At 38.5% G+C, this 17,915-nt stretch overlaps 1 protein-coding gene across 6 annotated transcripts in view; it reads left to right on the top strand.

The window, feature by feature from the left end:
- COL19A1 (collagen type XIX alpha 1 chain) overlaps nucleotides 1-17,915 on the top strand; it is a 305,503-nt gene that overhangs the window by 73,885 nt on the left and 213,703 nt on the right. For all 6 annotated transcript variants that reach the window (XM_070514618.1, XM_070514620.1, XM_070514621.1 and 3 more), the window contains 2 exons: nucleotides 12,099-12,143; nucleotides 14,509-14,553. In XM_070514618.1, the coding sequence (XP_070370719.1) occupies nucleotides 12,099-12,143; nucleotides 14,509-14,553 (90 nt within the window). The remainder of the gene's footprint in view (nucleotides 1-12,098; nucleotides 12,144-14,508; nucleotides 14,554-17,915) is intronic.

Genomic DNA, 17,915 nt, shown 5'->3' with positions numbered 1-17,915 from the left:
ATTTGGGACAGAGTGAAGGAACTGGAGCAGGACACAGGGCTGCTGAGACAAGCACCACTCAGAATTAAAGGTTCTGTTTCTTTTCTTAGAAGCCCAGGTTTGTAGAAAGAATTGTGTGTGGTGATTCATCCTACGCTCCACTTAAAGTAAAAGTGCAGCGACTATAAAGGAATAAGCCAATTGGAGCTCGTAATTCTGGGAACTGGGAACCTCAGCCCTTGGGGCCCGTCTTGTCAAATGGTGCTGGAGAGAGTCTCACAAACTCAGTGAGCTCCAGGGTCTATGTGAAGACACCGTTTCCAGGGAAATTGAAAGCTGACGTGCTAGAGGAGAAGGTGTATCTGGGGTGTTCTAAAACCGGTGCAAGTTTGCTCAAGCAGTTTTCTTTGGGTCTAATCTACCCGAGTCAGTAGCGTTACAGACAGTGAGAGAAGTGGGGCAGCTTCCGGTGGTGCTGGACGTGGGCTCAGGCCACGTGAGCTCCTACATACTGGTTTCAGTCAGAGACCCTCCTTGGTGGCTAATACCCTCCCAGTTTCTGTAGAATCACTGAGTTTTTGACCACATCCTCTCCTCAAGGTCACAGTCACTGGTGGTGCCAGGTCTGCTTCTAACTTGTCGCTTCATTTAGCTCTTAAAGGGATGTACATTCATAAGTGAAGAAACGTCACCTCAGGCGTGTCTTTCTCACTCCGATAATCCACAGGTTACCATTTATTTAAAACAACTCTAATGAATATATACAAAATTAAAACAACAAGAAAGCTATTGATATCTGATGGCACGGTTAATAAGTTTTAAATATTTGACTCCAATGAAGATATATCAAATTTTTTTAATTTTTAAAATTTCAAAATTTTTAAATTATAGTTGTAAAGATGAGCACTTATGTTTGGGGGAAAGTACTTCCGTCATTTTATGATGAGAATAATTTGATTGAATTTCCTGGGTAAGTTTCCAAAGAAAAATGATTAGTTCTTGGAGTGCAGTGTGTCCTCAGGGCTCTGACACCCACAGAGGGCTTTATGCAACTCACACGCCTCTCAGGGTCTTTGTGCAGCAACCCCAAGCTTCACTTTGATTCTGCTTCTCAGCATTTGTAATGCTTTGTGGGGTTCTTTTTCTTAGGATTAGAAGTGTTTAAGAGTTCTGTCAGAAGATAAAACAAAAAAAAAAGATGAATTGTCTCACTTGGAACAAGAGCATATGCAAAGTGCGATAGAACATGTATCTCAGGTATAATATTCTGAAAGTTAAGTTTTTTTACTTTTTAAGGTTTAATATTTAAACTAGAAAACTGATTTATATTAATGGAGTAAAGCACATTCTGAGCAGGTGTAGAATAGAATTTGTATATTAGCTGCACTTTATACTTACAACCAATGTGATACAGTAATAAATTAAGAGATTTGCATATAAATCCCATTATTCTAAGACAAACCTACACTTTGAAGTTTGGCTAGGTGACAACAGTAAATTCCTTTGAGTCAAACAAACAAATTATTAGTTTACTGAGGTGGCATTTTTTTCTGAGGCCCAGGAGAAAAATGGTTCAGTCAACAACGCTATATTATGAAATCAGTTTATGGAATATGGAGTCGTGGAGACTTCGAGGGTTAAGAACCGTAGCATTTAGTTATGTTCTTGTGTGATTGTAACACTCATTGCCGCCTTCAGACTTGCACGAGGCATTCGGACCTGACAGATACAGCCCCCCTGCCCACACACTGCCGAAAAATCACTGTCCCTCTACATTTGTTCCCACAGCTAGGATTTTGCCTAAGAGATTTGCTATATTTCTGCTCTGGGTTCGTATAAGGAAATCTCTTCTATATAGCAAGTGTTGTTAGTTATTAGTCACTGGTGACTTCTGGTAAGCTTGGTTGGACAGAAGCCACTCTCAGTCAAAATGAGTAAATTGGATGGTCCAGTTTTCGAGAGAAGTGAGTAACTTTATGCACAAGATCCCACACCGGCATGTGCACACACGCACACATGCACACACACAGATGCATGCATGCACTCACAACTCGCAGCCTTGTGGTGTGCAGGGGAAAAGGAGATGAGGATTTGGACACTGGGAGCAAGTCCTGCTCACTGGGTTACCTCCAGACGTAACCCTCCAAGCGTCCTTGCCTTCGTCACCTGAGCATTTCAAAAGAAAAATGGCCTCATTCTCTATTTCACTTACGTATGTCATGTGTCAGATATGTTTTTTGAGAAGTGGGGATATTTTTAAAAATAGGAATAATTATTTTCCAATAATCTTAATCCTAATAATACTATAGTAAAAATTGAATACATATAGAGCCTAATTTATGCTAAAACCAATTTTTGTGTCTGCTGAATTACTTAAAGTTTGTCCTGATGTTATTTTAATGGGAAAACTTTTCGTACACACTTAATTTTCCTTCTCATGGAGTCAGAGTGCGGTAAACGGTAGCCTTCATTATTGTACCCTTCAAATAGCGAGTACTCAGAGTTAGGTGCCTGGGTTGGAATCCCAGCTCAAAAACTCACTCTGTGTAATTTGGGGCATGTCTCTTGGTTCCTTCTAAGTTTTCTCCTTCATAAAATCGGAATTATATTGTACCTACTTCTAGTTTTGTCTTAAAGATTAAATGAGATTATTCATGAAAGTGCCAGCTCAGTGCCTGATATATAAATATTTGGTAAACAATAGATATAATTTTAAAGAAAACAGTTTAATGATTCTATTTTTCTAAACTCTGACTTACTATGAAACTAAATTAAAACTCATTTGAAGGAATTTATATTATTTATTCAAAATATATCTAGTAGAAATTTTAAAAGTCACATATTTTAGATAATTTTGACCTCTAACAACAAACTGAATGTTAGCAAACCAATGAATTTTCTACTTAAATGAATTGTTTATGAGTATAAACTTTTACAATAATAATAATAGCAGCCACTTACCCAATAATTACTATGTGCCAAATGCTATCAAGAGACTTCTTTACATTATTTCATTCATTCCTCACCATATCTCTATGAGGATTCATCCTACTTCACAGATTAAGAAACTGAGATCTAGAGAGAATAAAAACATTGCCAAAGTTTCATAGTTAACAAATAGTGGAGTCAGGGTTTGAATCTTTATCCCCTAGGAATGCATAGTTCTTGCACCGTGATCATGTTACATCATGTGAATGGCCCCTCAAGGGTCCAGATTTCCTTTGCACAGACAGTTCTGAATTAGGTCTTAAATTCTTTGCCTGCAGCCTAGAGAGGAAACTGCACAGGGCTGCCTACTGCTCCAGGGAGGGCTCTGTGCCTTCTCTTTAGATCTATGGACCCTTTCTAAAGTCTGCCTAACCTTAGATAGTCTGACTCTCCCATTCCTCGGAAAATGGTGTCCACCTATTAACAAGCATCATCATATGTTTTTTCACCAAATGGAAAGATTTTGTCTAGCTTCACCTTCTGAAATAAGCATGATGAAAACAATATGGTTTTATTTTGTTTGGTTTTCAAATTTAAAATTGTATTTGAAATATACTTTCAAACTTTCCACACCTGACTCTCTGGAGACCCTTATCTGTCCTGCACGCCCACCTCCAGGCAGGTCAATCACATCCGCACTCTCCAGATTAACTGTACCTCAACACCTAACTTGGAAACTTCTCTCTTTATGTTCTCCACCAAATGAGCTTTTGATATATATGTGTGTATATATATATGTGTATATATATAATTATATATATAATATCATATATAATATCGATATCATATATATTGAATATCATAAATTCACTTGATCAAAAAGTGTTTGACTTAGTACTGTCACTTTATTAAAAAAAAATTGAACTTTTAGAGGTAAGAAGCCATATGCATTAAGGCACTTAGGAAGTATATCTGATAACACAATGAGAGAGTTGCCAAGTTGCATGTCTTAAAAACAGCTGGGCTGACTACTCTCTTTATGAGGTGCTTGGTGTGACGGGGCTTTTCTCCATAACCTCTGAAGCCCTCAGTCTCTGCAGAGGGCTGAAACTGAACTGGGAAGATCCGTCATTCCCTAACAGTCTTTGTATTTCTTTTCTGTTGGAAAATGAAATGACTATGATCTTTAAATCTCAATTTTCCCTTAAAAAGATGTTTTATGAGAAGACTGTAGCTTCAGGAAATCAAGGCAGATGCTGCAACAGTTTATGAAAGTGCAGACAAAGCTGGTAGCTGTTGTGAATTATAACGAACTCTCCTCCAGTCCTGGTCCAGATGTAGCATTAATGCCTCGGGGACTCAGAAACTTACAGGCGTTTATTGAAAAGCTGGATAATTTTGTTTTGTGAGTCGACTTTCTCTCTGTGTTATCCAGTTTCATCTAATTTTCCATTGAAATTCAGAATTAAGATTAACTTCAGAGTTCCTCCCAAGTTTAAAAAAATATTAAAATACTTGTGACAATTTATTGTAGGAATCAAAACACTACATGCGAAGAAAAAAATGGACAACCCAGCTTTTTCCTAACAATGGGACAGTTCCTTCCTATGAAATTGTCAAGATTTCTTTTTAAAAAACGTATGAGCTATATGTTAGAGAAAATACCTCTTAAACAAAGAATCACTTCTATACGCCTATATTTCAGAATATTCTGCAATGAATGAAGGTAACGTCAAATCTGGATATAGGATTGAACTTTTTCTCATAACCAATATTCACAGAAAAAATGACCACAAAGAAAACAGTTTTATCAACCTACTTGTCGGCTCCGCTTACTAAAGTTACAAGAATGATACTTGAATTATCAGTGAAAAAATGACTGCCTTTACAGGGAGTAAGTCTCATTTAATCACCTTATCTGTGGGCAGTAGATTGATACAATACAGCACGAAAATGAGCAGGAAAATGAGAAGGACAGAGGTAATAGAAGGACAGGAAAAGAAGAGAAACCTGCTCCCTCTGCACTTGATTTTATTTCTTAATGGTTTCTTGTTCCCTTCTAATGCCTTCCACTCGTACCCCAAGTCGAGCAGTTGGCAGAGAACACAACAGATGGATGACAAGCCCAACACATGCAATGGATTTGGCACCAGGCACTTGACTTTTATTTGCTCAACAGTTAGCCAGATTTCAAGAACCTAGTCTGCTAATGTTCCTATTTGGTTTAATTCACTATGAGAATCTAGCACATAAATATTAAAATATTGCCATAAAAAGATCACACACACTCTGTTCCTTTGCATAGTTTAGTGTCTGATTATTTTATTCTTGGTGTAGGTTGCTGAGATACTCAACAGTGAATTTAAAGACATCTACAGTTTCAAATATTAAAGTTTTCTTAAAGCAGCTCTGTCTAAAGGAGCATTTAGCCAAGTGAGGGATAGCCAGAGCCAGTGTAAGGGACTGAAGGAACCTGATAGGAAAGAGTAGAAGATTCGAGAGGATGATTACAGACAATTGGTGTCTTTCTTCCCTCCCACCATCCCTGCATTTTCACGGATTACCAAATTCAAAGCTCAAGAAAAATTGCATCTTTTTCATGAAGTCCTCCTGGCCACCAGGCAGAATTAATGGCCCCTTCGCTCTCCCCACATAGCACGTTATTCACATTCCCAAGGTAGTTTATGCCTTTGTCCCCAGCATAAGGTCCTGGAGAACAAAGACTTGGTATCTCTCTCATTGCTGGAAGCCCGGCACCTGGTCCAGCATATGGCACCAGCTTGGTTCTGGATAAACATTTGTTGAGTTGTTTGGAACTCAGGGGAACTTAGCCCCGGGCCAATAGAGAAGAGAAATAGAGGATGATTGTTAGGAAGCTGTGCTAGGAAGGATTGGGAAGAGCCCCCTGGCAGCGATGCTTCAGTGCACATCTTCTGTCGTTTTTGCAAAGGCGTACTTCAGGGAGACGGGAGGACAGCAGAATCTCTCATCTACCTGGCAGAGCTCACAGATGTTACTTCCTGGAATAAAATATAATAGAGAGAACTATTTACAGCTTCAGAATTGCTTCCCTTTCTCTGGGAGAAATTGTCCTCTCCCTTCTCTCTCTGGCATCAAACTTCTTTTTCTCTGAACTAGGTTTGAAAATCTCCTGACATTCTTACAGCATTGCTAAGGCATGTTCTTTCTCCATATCTTCACAACCATTTACTTCAGGGCTAAAGATAAGTAACCAATGACTTAGTGCCTTTCAGCTCCAGTAGAAGTAATTGATATGGAGCAGGACTATAAATTACTCATCACGAGGAATACTTCAGACAGGAAATAGTTTGCAGTTACTGGTATCTCACTGTGCTCAATTAGGAGCTTACCGATGACACTGTCCTTCTCTTTATATCTTAAATCATCTTTCCCTTGTTAGAATACTTGATTCAGATGTCACTTACTCTACTTCAGATATTTCAGTAGATGATACACATTAAACCTCTTCTATTTTCTAGTACTTTTATGAAGCTTCAAGTTTACTTAAAGACTGTCTTACAGGTAGTCTCACAATAAAGTGAAAAGCCCAAACATTTGTTCTTGACAGATCCATTTTAAGAAAATCATCACAATTATATAGGAGCCCAAATTTTTTAATGGATTATACAACATTGGCCAAGGCTCAGCTCCCTAACTTCGCTGTAGATGGAAAGAAACGTTTCCCTCTCCAAATCGGTTCAGAATTATTTGTTTTTTACTTTTTATTTGAATAACTCAGTATAATTTGCATTCAATTAATTTGAAAAAGGCTTATAAAATGTATTCCTTTTGAAAGGAAGACTTTATGGTTGTAGTTGACTAGAAGCTCAACGTATACATGAACAATCTAACTTTAAAAAAGCAAGTGGTATTAGTAGATGTACTGTATAGTGTCCAGAATGAGGTGTGTGTGTGTGTGTGTGTGTGTGTGTGTGTGTGTGTATGTAGGACAGTCCTGCTCTCTATTCTGTGGGAGTGAGGCCATTTCTGGAGTGGTGTGTTGAATTCTGAATGCCACATTTTAAAAGACATATTGGCTGACCAGTGGGTGCCCAGAGAACAGTAACTATGATATTAAGGGACTCTGACCTGTCATTTGAAAAATGATTGGTTTACTGAAAAGGTTTGATCGTGACACAAAGGGATGTCATATACAAGACCCATTAGATATTTTTTCCCGTGTGAAATGAGACCAATAGGTAGTAATTTGGGGAGGGTTAATTTGGGTTCAGAAAGCATTGTTTCAGTATCCACATAGAGAATTGTTTCATTTTACTCTCCACAAAGCAAATTAAGCCGCAAAAGTGCCTGATTTTAAGACGCTTTCAGTAGAATCAGCACCTCAACACATTCTGTGGTGGAGATGGTGGACATAAGTATATGAATTTACACATGTCCTTCTGTTTAAGAATACCCGTCCTGCTTGCTGTCTGGGTATCTGCACCTGCATGTGCTGTGTCCCCACACACATGTACACTCAGGTCAGTAGCGTTTGAGAGAGTAGACGCTGGGTTCAGCTGCTTCTAACTCCCCATATGTACAATACTATGATTCAGACATGGATCCACCAGGTATGACCTTTGGTGGGCTGGTTTTCCCCTCTTTGAAAGGACCCATAAGAATAAGTAACAATAGGGTATTGTTCATTTTATGATTAAGAATGTTTTATATTTGCCTTATCCTGAGCATAAAAGTGATAATATATCCCCATGTATTAGCTGCATTAAAGATCCAACGAATACAAAGAATTCAAAAGTTTGAAGTTTTAAACCCTATGCAGTATATATTTTTTTAACTTGACAATTTATTTCTTGGAATGAAGTCCCAGAAAATAGATGGAAAAAATACTCCTGCCCAGAATAAAAGGACTCAGAGTAGATGGGATATCTGAAAAAATAGGAGATCTATATTTTATTTTTTCCTGAAATATTTAATTGAGTGCCAACAATTTAAGAACTATACAAAAATTCCATTTCTGAAGATTACTGCCTGCATAAAGCAGGGCTGTAGTCAGAAATGCAGAGATCAAGTTAGTGATACACAAAATCAAACTCAGATTTACTTTTAGCTGCCTCTTGTATCAGTTTTCATGCTAGAATTCTGGCATCCCACCTCAGGTGTTTCTCCAGCTATTTCACCCCACATTCAATTTAAGTAAATTTTCTCTTAATGAACATGAATTAATTAGTGGGGAAATATTGCTGTATTTCCAAGAGTACATTCAGTTCATACAGAAGATCATGTTCCTGGAAAACATGCTCTAAGTGAAATGATTGGTCAAATTGAACATTTTAATATGCAAACATTGTTATAATATGATCTCAGACTTTTTAATCAAAGGCTAAATGCCTAACTTTTTAAAGAAAAAAATCACTAGAACATAGCATAGAACTTTGTGTTTTCAGTGCTTAGGTCTAGTTATTAGCAAATTTTCATTTACCTGCTTAGTCTGACTTCCTTGGCTTGGTCTCGTTGGCACCAGGTTTGCCAACTGTAGCCCTGAGGAGTGTGATTCCATTCAGCGTCCTCCAGACAATGTGTATTTTCCTACATAAGAGAAGACATTGATTCCAATGTCAAAGGACTCAGGAAAACTAATCTTTTTTTTCGTATGTCCAGCTGTACTTATTTCAGGGAAATGTATAGTAATAAAAAGGAGGTGAGGAGCCAGCCCGGTGGTGTAGTAAATTTGCATGTTCCACTTCCACAGCCTGCGGTTTGCATGTTCCATTCCTGGGCTTGGACCTACACACTGCTCATCAAGCCATGCTGTGGTGGTAACCCACATACAAAATAGGGGAAGATTGGCACAGATGTCAGCTCAGGGATAATCTTCCTCACCAAAGAAAATTAAAATTAAAAAATAAATAAATAAAAAGGAAGTTAAATGAAATCCTTCAATTAGTTTTTCAGAAAGCCACCAGCTGGCCCTAAATCACTAATTTTTTCCAAAACCTTCTCAAAAATGTTACTTTGAATTCTGGAAAGGGTACTCTGGATTGCTCTGTAAAGTTGAAGACATGCTATGTCTTACAATACATAATGCAATGCAATACAATACAATACAATACAATACAATACAAGCAATAACATGGCAACGATGTATCAGCAGCAATGTTAGATGTTGCCCTGCTTGATATTACACAGACTCATTCATTTGCCCGTCTGCAGGTTGAATGTATCACAGGAAAGGCCCTTTGATGGATAAACCTGTAATAGAAAGTATATGCCTCAGAAACAAGGTTTGAAAGTTTTATGGAAACCATGGGAAACATTGATTGTAATTTTCTTTCCATAATGGGCTAAAATATTGATTGGAAGCCAAAGGAGAAGCTTTTTATTCCTTCCTTGTGCTGAGACTGAGAGGAAAGAAGGAGAGCAAGAAGTTCAGGACGGGACTGGCCCTGTGGCCCAGTGGTTAAGTTCTTGCGCTCTGGTTCGGTAGCCTGGAGTTTCGCCAGTTCGGATCCTGGGGGCGGACATGGCACCACTCATTAGGCCATGCTGAGGTGGCGTCCCACACAGTACAACCAGAGGGACCTACAACTAGAATATACAACTATGTACTGGGGGGCTTTGGGGAGGAGAAGAAAAAAAAAAAAAAAAAGAATTGGCAACAGATGTTAGCTCAGGGCCAATCTTTAAAAAAAAAAAGTTCAGGAAAAGCAACTAATGCCTGCCCTCCAGTAATTCTAGGCAGGTGTTTGTGTGGTAGCTGGAAGGCAGTTTGCCCCCAAGCTGCATGGGGCGTGAAAGGTTTGACCCTGCGATTGAGGGAGCGTAAAGAAAGACTCGTTCTGTTCACGTTAAAATTAGGTTTGGGAGAAAGTGCTGATAGAAACAGTATCATTCACTAATCAAATAAAATTTTGCTCTTTGAGACTATTTTCTTCTTTAATTTTTATGCTGCTTAATAAATTGTTTTCTTTTTTTTTTTAAGATAGAGACAAAAACAAATAGGCTAATTTATCCCTCAGGGACTGGAAAAATGACAAATGATTTTAAATGATTATAAGTTTCTAAGTAGGTTATCTGTGATAACTTCTAGAAAATCAGTGAGAAGTAGATAAATGGGTTTCTGAATACCAAAGTTACAAACTTTCAGTTTCGAAAGAGTCCGCTCAAAATCTCCAAATCTCCCACAGCTTGGTGTGTTGCGTGGAGCTGACTCATTTCCTGTGAGAGTAATCAGTAGTGTCTGCTAGTTATCTTGGGGTTTAGAATTATGTTTACAAAACAAATTCTTAGGCAGGAAAGAGCGGGGACCAATTAGCACTGGCCATAGGAAAACATAACATTTTATTTACAATAATCGTGAAAGCTGTGTCCACTAGAGAGTGAAACAGTCTTCATATCATAGCTTTAGAGATTTTTGGTACCCATTAACAGCGTTTCTGACCTAGCCCGAGGTGGGACTTTAAAAGTGCCAGTGTGTGGAGCACATACTGCATGGGAGTGGGCTGTGAACAAAGAAAAAGAGAAAGAGGTGCTGTCACTACTTTTTTTTTTTTTCCAAAAAGTATTTTTGGCATGTACACTGTATCAATGTGCTTTACTGGATTACACGCCACATCTCGTTATCGTGTGTCACTTGTAATATGATAGAAAACATTATATTGGACCAACCGATGAAAATAATTCTGCTCCTATGGACAAGTGGACATACTTCTGTGATGAGTAACAGAAGCTCAATTTGCACAGAATGTTCCCTGGTGTCAAATACTTAATGTGCTTTTACTCTCACTTTACCAGATGAAATGGGAAGTTTCTAATACATTTGTGGGATGCCTGAGGTCTCGAACTATAACAATTTTTTAAAGTCACAGAAATATATTTATTACGTAGATGAGTATGTTGCATTTCATTGATGCTTCAACACAATTACATTCAGCAGCAAAGTTTTGCTTTTAGTGTTTAGTGTGTTCCGTGATGATGATGGTTATACTGTGGAATGCATAGATAATTTGAGAACAGCCTTCATCTTTAAAATAGTATGTGTGCATGTACACCTCCAGCAAAAATGACAAAAACTTTCCAAAATGTGTTTGTTAATAAAATAATAAAAATCTCTTTAGATTCAGACAGAATATATTGTTGCTATTTTAAATTTTGAAGAATTGATTTTTTCTTTACATATTTGAATTTTATTTAAAAGTTCTGAGAAATGATATCTAACTTCATTCTAGGTAATGCTTAAAAAACTGTTGTCTTACGAATGAATTATAAATGTTTGCTAGAAATAAAGGAGGCCCATAGAATTGTCAATTATTTTGAGCTGTCTAAATCTGGAAACTCAGAAGCTTAAGTCAATTCCTATAAGTAGCTAAGTTCCTAAGACTCCACTGAGAATATGCACACCCTCCCAGGAGTATTTCCTTCTAGTGGGTGTGCTGTTTACAAACCAGGCTTGTCAAAGCGATGACCTGTGAAGTACAGTACTGGAAACCAATGAGCATCTGCTGAAAACCTTTCTCTCCAAGATAGGAACCAGATGAACTAAAAATTCTCCTAAGTAATTGTTTCAAGGAAAATGGCATTAAGTCTTCAAAATTGATTTAAAGGCAACCAACAGACATGAGCAAGAAAGTCAGCATGCTCATATATATATATTATATGCATATATATTCACTTTTTAGATAAGGTCACTTATAGCCAGAATTAAATCTTTTCCATAAGACAGTGTAGGGAGGTGGTTAGGGCACAGAGCTGAAGTGAGTGAGTTTGAACAATACCAGCTCTATCTCCTATCTGTAATAAGGTGGTTATAATAGTATCTACCCAATAGGTTTGTTGTAAGAACAGTGCCTGCCCATAAAAAGCCTAAGTCAGACTTTAACATTGCCCAGGGGTTTGAAAGAGAGAAAATGCAGTAGGGTACTACATAGCATGTGGGGCACCATGGGCCGTGGAGTTAGACAGCCCTCAACTCAAATCCCAGGTAATGCTACTGGTTGGGTGGGCAACCTTGAGCCTGTTACTGAACCTCTCAGAGCGTCCGTTTCCTTATTCTTAAGTTGAAGTCCTAAACCTGCAGGTGTGGGAGGACGGGGTCAGCAGGAAGCCCTGCGCCTGACTGACATTCGGCACAGCGAGTTCTTAAAGACTGCAAAAATGTCTTTATTCGTTTGTTTTTTATGGATAATAAAATTTATTCTGTGTACTTCTTTTAGGGTGAAAATGGTTTACATGGAGCTCCAGGCTTACCTGGTCAAAAGGTAAAGAGGTTTTGAATGTTTCACATACATTAAGAATTTTAACATCTTGAAAATTGAATTCGCACATAATATGGTGAAGATTCAGAAAATGTATTTAATGAAACTGAATTCCCTAAAAGACTCTTTAGAAAGCCACTAACCAGTCTTTCCAAAGAGAACCCCTGGAAGCAATCCCTTCCCAAAGGGACCACTCAAGGAGGGGGCTCCGTCCGAGAGCTTGGGCAAGGTGCTTCTCCAGAGAAGTCAGCAGCCGTGCTTCCGGGGGCCGTGGGAGTGCACAGAGCTGCTCTGGAAATGTTTTCTCTGCCATGAATCAGAGTCTAAATTGAAGAATGGAATGGTTTTTACTCTCTTTGACTGTATATTGTTATTTCTTGTTTATCCTTCTTTTAATCCCAGATTGGGTTAAACATAACAGTTATAATGACAGAAAATATTGAATGTTGCAGAGATGGTACAACTAATCTCTTCCAAAAATATCTTTCTTTCAGAATGACTAATTCATAATAAATAAGGATTTGTACAGTGACTAGGTTGCTTCTTTCTGTGCCTAGTGTCTTTGTCTTTACCAAGGGGAACTTCGTCTGTACCCTTTTACTGTCCAAGGGCGGCCTTCTCCTCCTGGGAAGGAGTGTGACTGTATGTGACCAGCATTGCTGGAAACACAGAGACTGGTCTACTCGTTTCCTGGAGGGCTGGGGAGCCACTTCAGGTGGGGCCAGCTGTCACCATACCGCCCAGATAATCCCCCCACAGGGGAGAGCTTTATGATGCAAGATTAGATGCTTGCCAGAGGCAAGCGTGTCATATCCATGCTCTGGAGAAGTTTTACAGGTCTTAACAACAAGATGCCAGAAGTTACTATTGCTTCCAGGTTTTTCTCTGTAGCTAAAAATTACCATGAAAAAAGATATGCACTTATATATAGTTACAGCTTTTGAAAATACTTCCTTTACTTGGCTTGATAAAGATAATAAGATGGAACTGGCAGTGATGAAATGGCAAGCTTCTGAATGTTTTCACAGCAATTCTAGACAAAACCCATTGACACAGGATGTGCTGCATCTGCGAGTCGAGTTGCAAGCCAAGGGATGTGCAGATTTATCTGCTGGGAAATAGCTTTGGACTTTCCAGCAGCTGTTTGTGGTGGCTGCATCATGCTGACATTGTGGCTGATGTACTGGGGGCGTTTAGCAGCTTCAGTATCAGCTCGAATTAACAGATCAGTTAAAGCCTATATTTTAGGAAAAACGGTAGGAAAAAAGACCATGCATTCAGTGGCAAATATACCCAAATACTAACCTATTTTCTTTCCTGGTAGCTTTTTTGAGGGTAGATGAAGCAGAAATAATTATTTAATCATGTGTGTGTGTACATATACGCATACACATGTATTTGATTATATACATTATATATGATATACGCACAAAGACTCTGCATATAGTAAAAAGCTGGCATTTTTTTCTAACATATGAATTTTAATTATATTAAGTGTCCCCTTGTTGAAGCATTACAGGAAAACCTAGAGATAAGGCACCCTTCCCCCGTCTCAGTGCACTCAGGGAATGTTGACCCAGGGTTCCTTTTGGGTGGAGGAGTGAGTATGCCCCATCCCCCACACTCACCTGCTGACTACGTTGTCGCGAGCGCCTGACATATGTTTGGTGTTCAATGAATATTTGTTGACTGTATGAATGAAACATCAGTACTATAAGTATCTGTACAGAATTAAGTGGGAAAATAAGCTTATCAAATCAGAGACGGTTTAGTTGAAGAACAGAGAACTTAAACCTTTTGGAATAAATATGGTGCTGGAGAGCCAGTCCGCTTTCTGTAACTGAGCGGCGGGAGATCTGGGTGGTGAGGGGCATGGTGCTGGTGTCAGAGCTGGAGCCAGAACCCTGGGGTTCCAGCCTGAACTCGTTCATCACACAGCTCTCGCTGGAACGGTGTTCTACAGAAGACAGCCTGAGAGGGTGTTCCTACTGGATCTGGTGAAATAAATAGGAATAGGAATAATGACAATAATGGCTAACTTAGTCTATGCCAGGCACTGTCTCGATGCCTTCAACTCTCAAAACACCTATGAGAAAGATGCTGTATACAGAGGAATTCAGGTTGATGAAGACTGAATTGCATTGGAAGTAGTGATGTCGCTTGTACCCTAGAAAGTTGTTCCTTTAGTATTTAGGAATATATAAATTTTATGTGACTTAATATTGGTTTGGAGTTTACATATTAGAAATGGTTTTTATTTATAACTACTGATTTTTTCATTATTGGAAACATCATTATTATTATTGTATTAATAACGTGTGAAAAGTTGTGTGCCTATCTCTTTACATCTCATATTCCTCTTCCACAGGGAGAGCAAGGTTTAGAAGGCAGCAAAGGAGCAATCGGTGAAAAGGTAAATATTTCTCTTTACATACACGTCTGTAAAAATAAATTGTGTTCTTGAAAATGTTTTGAGGTGGAATATCTAACTTGTTTTATGCTTTCCACATAAGCAATTTAATAACTTTGTAGAAATAATTTAAAATATCTGCTTCACTTAAGGTAGACAATATCTTGATGATTGTCAGAAATATTTCAAAATTTGATTGAATGGTAGTTATATCTAGATATTTCTAGTTAAATACATTCCATTGAGATATAAATGATTCGAACATTTATTAAGCATTATGGTTTTGTGTTATAACATCATTGATACACTGTTTCCAAGTCTTTAAATAAATGCTGTGTTTGTATGTATACCTGGTGTATCAGTGGAATTTTTCCTGAGGAAACAAATAAAAAGAACTAACTGTAAATTGTCAGGGTCCAATAGAAAAGAGATGGCACACTCAGAATAGTTTGAAAGAGTTTAATAAAGGGATGGTTTAAAAGATAGAGGCAAGAAGTAGGGAAGACCACAAGGACTGTGCAATATCCCAGATCTAGTTATAGTGAATGCCTTCAGCCCCGCAGGGTTACTGGTTACCAGTCTCAGAGGCAGAGACTGAATGCTGTGTGGAGAGGGCTGCAGACTGGAGCGAGAGAAGCAGTTAAGGGCAATGTTCAAGCAACCATTGTTTTACAAATTGTCAGCTTTCTGCTGAAAGTACAGAGAATAGAAGTGCCTCAGCATCCAAAATTTCCTGCCAGACAATCATTTGAACCCTTCTGCAATTCATAAGTCTAGTTTTACTTTTAAATAGAACAAACAGAGTATCATTCCTTTGTTTCTTGAAATGTCCTGTAATTGGAGGGCGAGAGGGGGGTGGGAAGGGGAGGGAGCATCTCCAATTAGACTGTGGTGCCTGCAGTTAGTCTGGGCAGTGATCATTGAGTATTTATAGACACAATGAGCATCTATTATAATTATCAGACAGATTACATGTGTTGTAAGCTACTTGCCAATTACTTTTTCTCATAAAACTGTGAGGGAGAAAAAAGGAGAGCCGTATAGCAATCATATAATTGAGGAGAACTCCATCAAGTGATGTCTACTTTTTGAAAGCGGATCTCTCTTTTTAGGAATCTCTTGAATATTTTTGCTTTAGAATAACAGTCATCACAAGGCCATGCCTTTAAATAAATGCTTTATTTACGCCTATTCCTGTTTTATTAATGGGACTTTACCTGTAGAAATAAGTGAGAATAAGCAAGGAAAACAGATATATTTCTCTGTAACTTCAAGTCACCATCTCACTAATATCTCAGTGGTTATTTTGATATTTTATATATATAGTTGATATTGCTCAGTAATAAATATATTTTCACAGGTGTAGGGGAGGAAGACATTTCCTCTACCCACTCTGGGTCCTTCTGGCCAGGCTATGAATTAAATTGACATGAGACAGAATAACAGCAGAAAATCAAACAAAGCTTTATAACATGTCTACATGAGAGAGACTCAGGAAAACTGAGCAACTCACCAAAATGGCAGAGGCTCTCGTCTTAAATACCCTCCTCAGCTAAAGACAAAGGAGGATGTTGAGGGGGTTGGTCTGGGATTTCAGAGGGGAGGAAGGCAATTTACGTGGACATGGAAATGTGAATGGGCCAACTACAGACAATGTGACCTGGGAGACACATTTCACCTGACCTTACAGTCATCTTATGGTATTAGCTCCTTCCTGGAGCAGGCCATTCTGTTTTAAATTCTTTTAGGCCATTGCAGGGGAGAGGGTTATGTCAAAGTTTCTTTCAGAGTCTTTTTTTCTTAAAATTAATCAAGCCAAAGAGACACTTTTCAGGGTGGCCCATTCTGATCCCCCACACAGGCTGTGAGATATAGAAAAACGTTCAGTATATTTGGCTTCAAAGATTTTCCTTCTAATTCCTCATATCTATTAACTGTTGCCTTCAAATAGTCAATTTTAATGTAAGGTGAAAATATTTATGGAGAATGATTGAGATATCAGGAAGAAATAAAGCATCAAATAGTAGACAGTTGAGAATTACAATTCAAATGGTTTATAGTCAAATGTAATATTGACATAATAACCTTTGTGTTAAAAAAAATCTTCTGGCTTTGATGATTACTTACCATATATCAAATATTTGGGGTTTTTCAGTGTTACATGCTGTGTATTCTGATCTATGACCATGTGTATTTTTCCATAAGATAAATAATTGAGGTCATCGTTTTGTTTCTAGATTAGACACTTTTTGTTTCTAGATTAGAGTTAAACAGGAAAAGTACATGTAGCACTCACTTTTGTGTGACACCAGCATGAGATCTTGGACTGCATAGAACATAATTTTTTCCTGAACAAGACTATGTAATTGGAATGTCAATTCTTTGTGGAAAACTGGGTACTTAATTACAATAAGACCTAGCTTTCTTCTTTAGTTACCTTTTTGTGGCCTTCACTGTCTTTAAAATTTGACTGTTTCAAGTGACACATTCACTAGTTGCAAAATAAAATAATTCAGGCGTTGTTCAGAGTTGTCATATCTACCAAGGGCATATGGCTACTGATCAACAAAGGAAGCTGATCAACTGTCAAAGAGAAAATACTATGTGATAATTTTCAGGTGATATATGGCTAGAAAACTAGCATTTAGGCCAGCTTAGCTCTTAGACCAGACTGACCAAGTGGTTCCTCAAATGTCAGACCTGCTGTCCTTAGTCCAGAGAAGAACCCATGAAACCTGAACAAGGATAGGGGTCCTCATTTGAAGGTGTATTCCTGATCTATAGCAATGTAGGCCAGAAACTCATCTATTACCTGAGCAAACACAGTCCAGCGAAGTCAGTCCTGAGATGAAAATTACTTGAAGGGGTCATTTGTTCTCTCAAAAATTAGATACTTAGCTGGCAGGACTCTCCCAGAAGACAGCTATTTTCAGGTGTACCATACTCTGGTTTATCCTTTAGATGACAGGAACGCCCCCATCCCAGTGCTCCATTCCTGACGGGCAGAGTCAGGCGAGCATCACTCCAACAGCATCTCTCATGAGGCCGGAGGGAGGAGGGCTCCATTCTGGCTCCTCTGTTTCTATAGTAGTGGCCTTAAATATCCCTTCCTCGGGGGATTTTCCTCAGTTCCTCCAGCGTTACTGTCCTAGTAGTGAACAAAATGGAGAGTCCACTCTTGAGGTGACAGTTGTCTCCAAACCGTCAGCCTTCTGAGCGATGGGGCAGCCAAACCATTGTTATACGACCAAGTGTACAAGCATGAACTGAACTCTGAACGTCACACATCACCTTAGATGGAGGCCATCTAGCAGGAGTTCATTGAGGTGACCTTCGCTCCTGAACCCTGAGCCCAGGTTTTACTT

This window comes from Equus asinus, chromosome 8, assembly GCF_041296235.1.
Source record: "Equus asinus isolate D_3611 breed Donkey chromosome 8, EquAss-T2T_v2, whole genome shotgun sequence".
Taxonomy (NCBI): Eukaryota; Metazoa; Chordata; class Mammalia; order Perissodactyla; family Equidae; genus Equus; species Equus asinus.
Note: the sequence above shows the minus strand (reverse complement) of the source record. Positions and strands in the feature narration are given on the sequence as shown.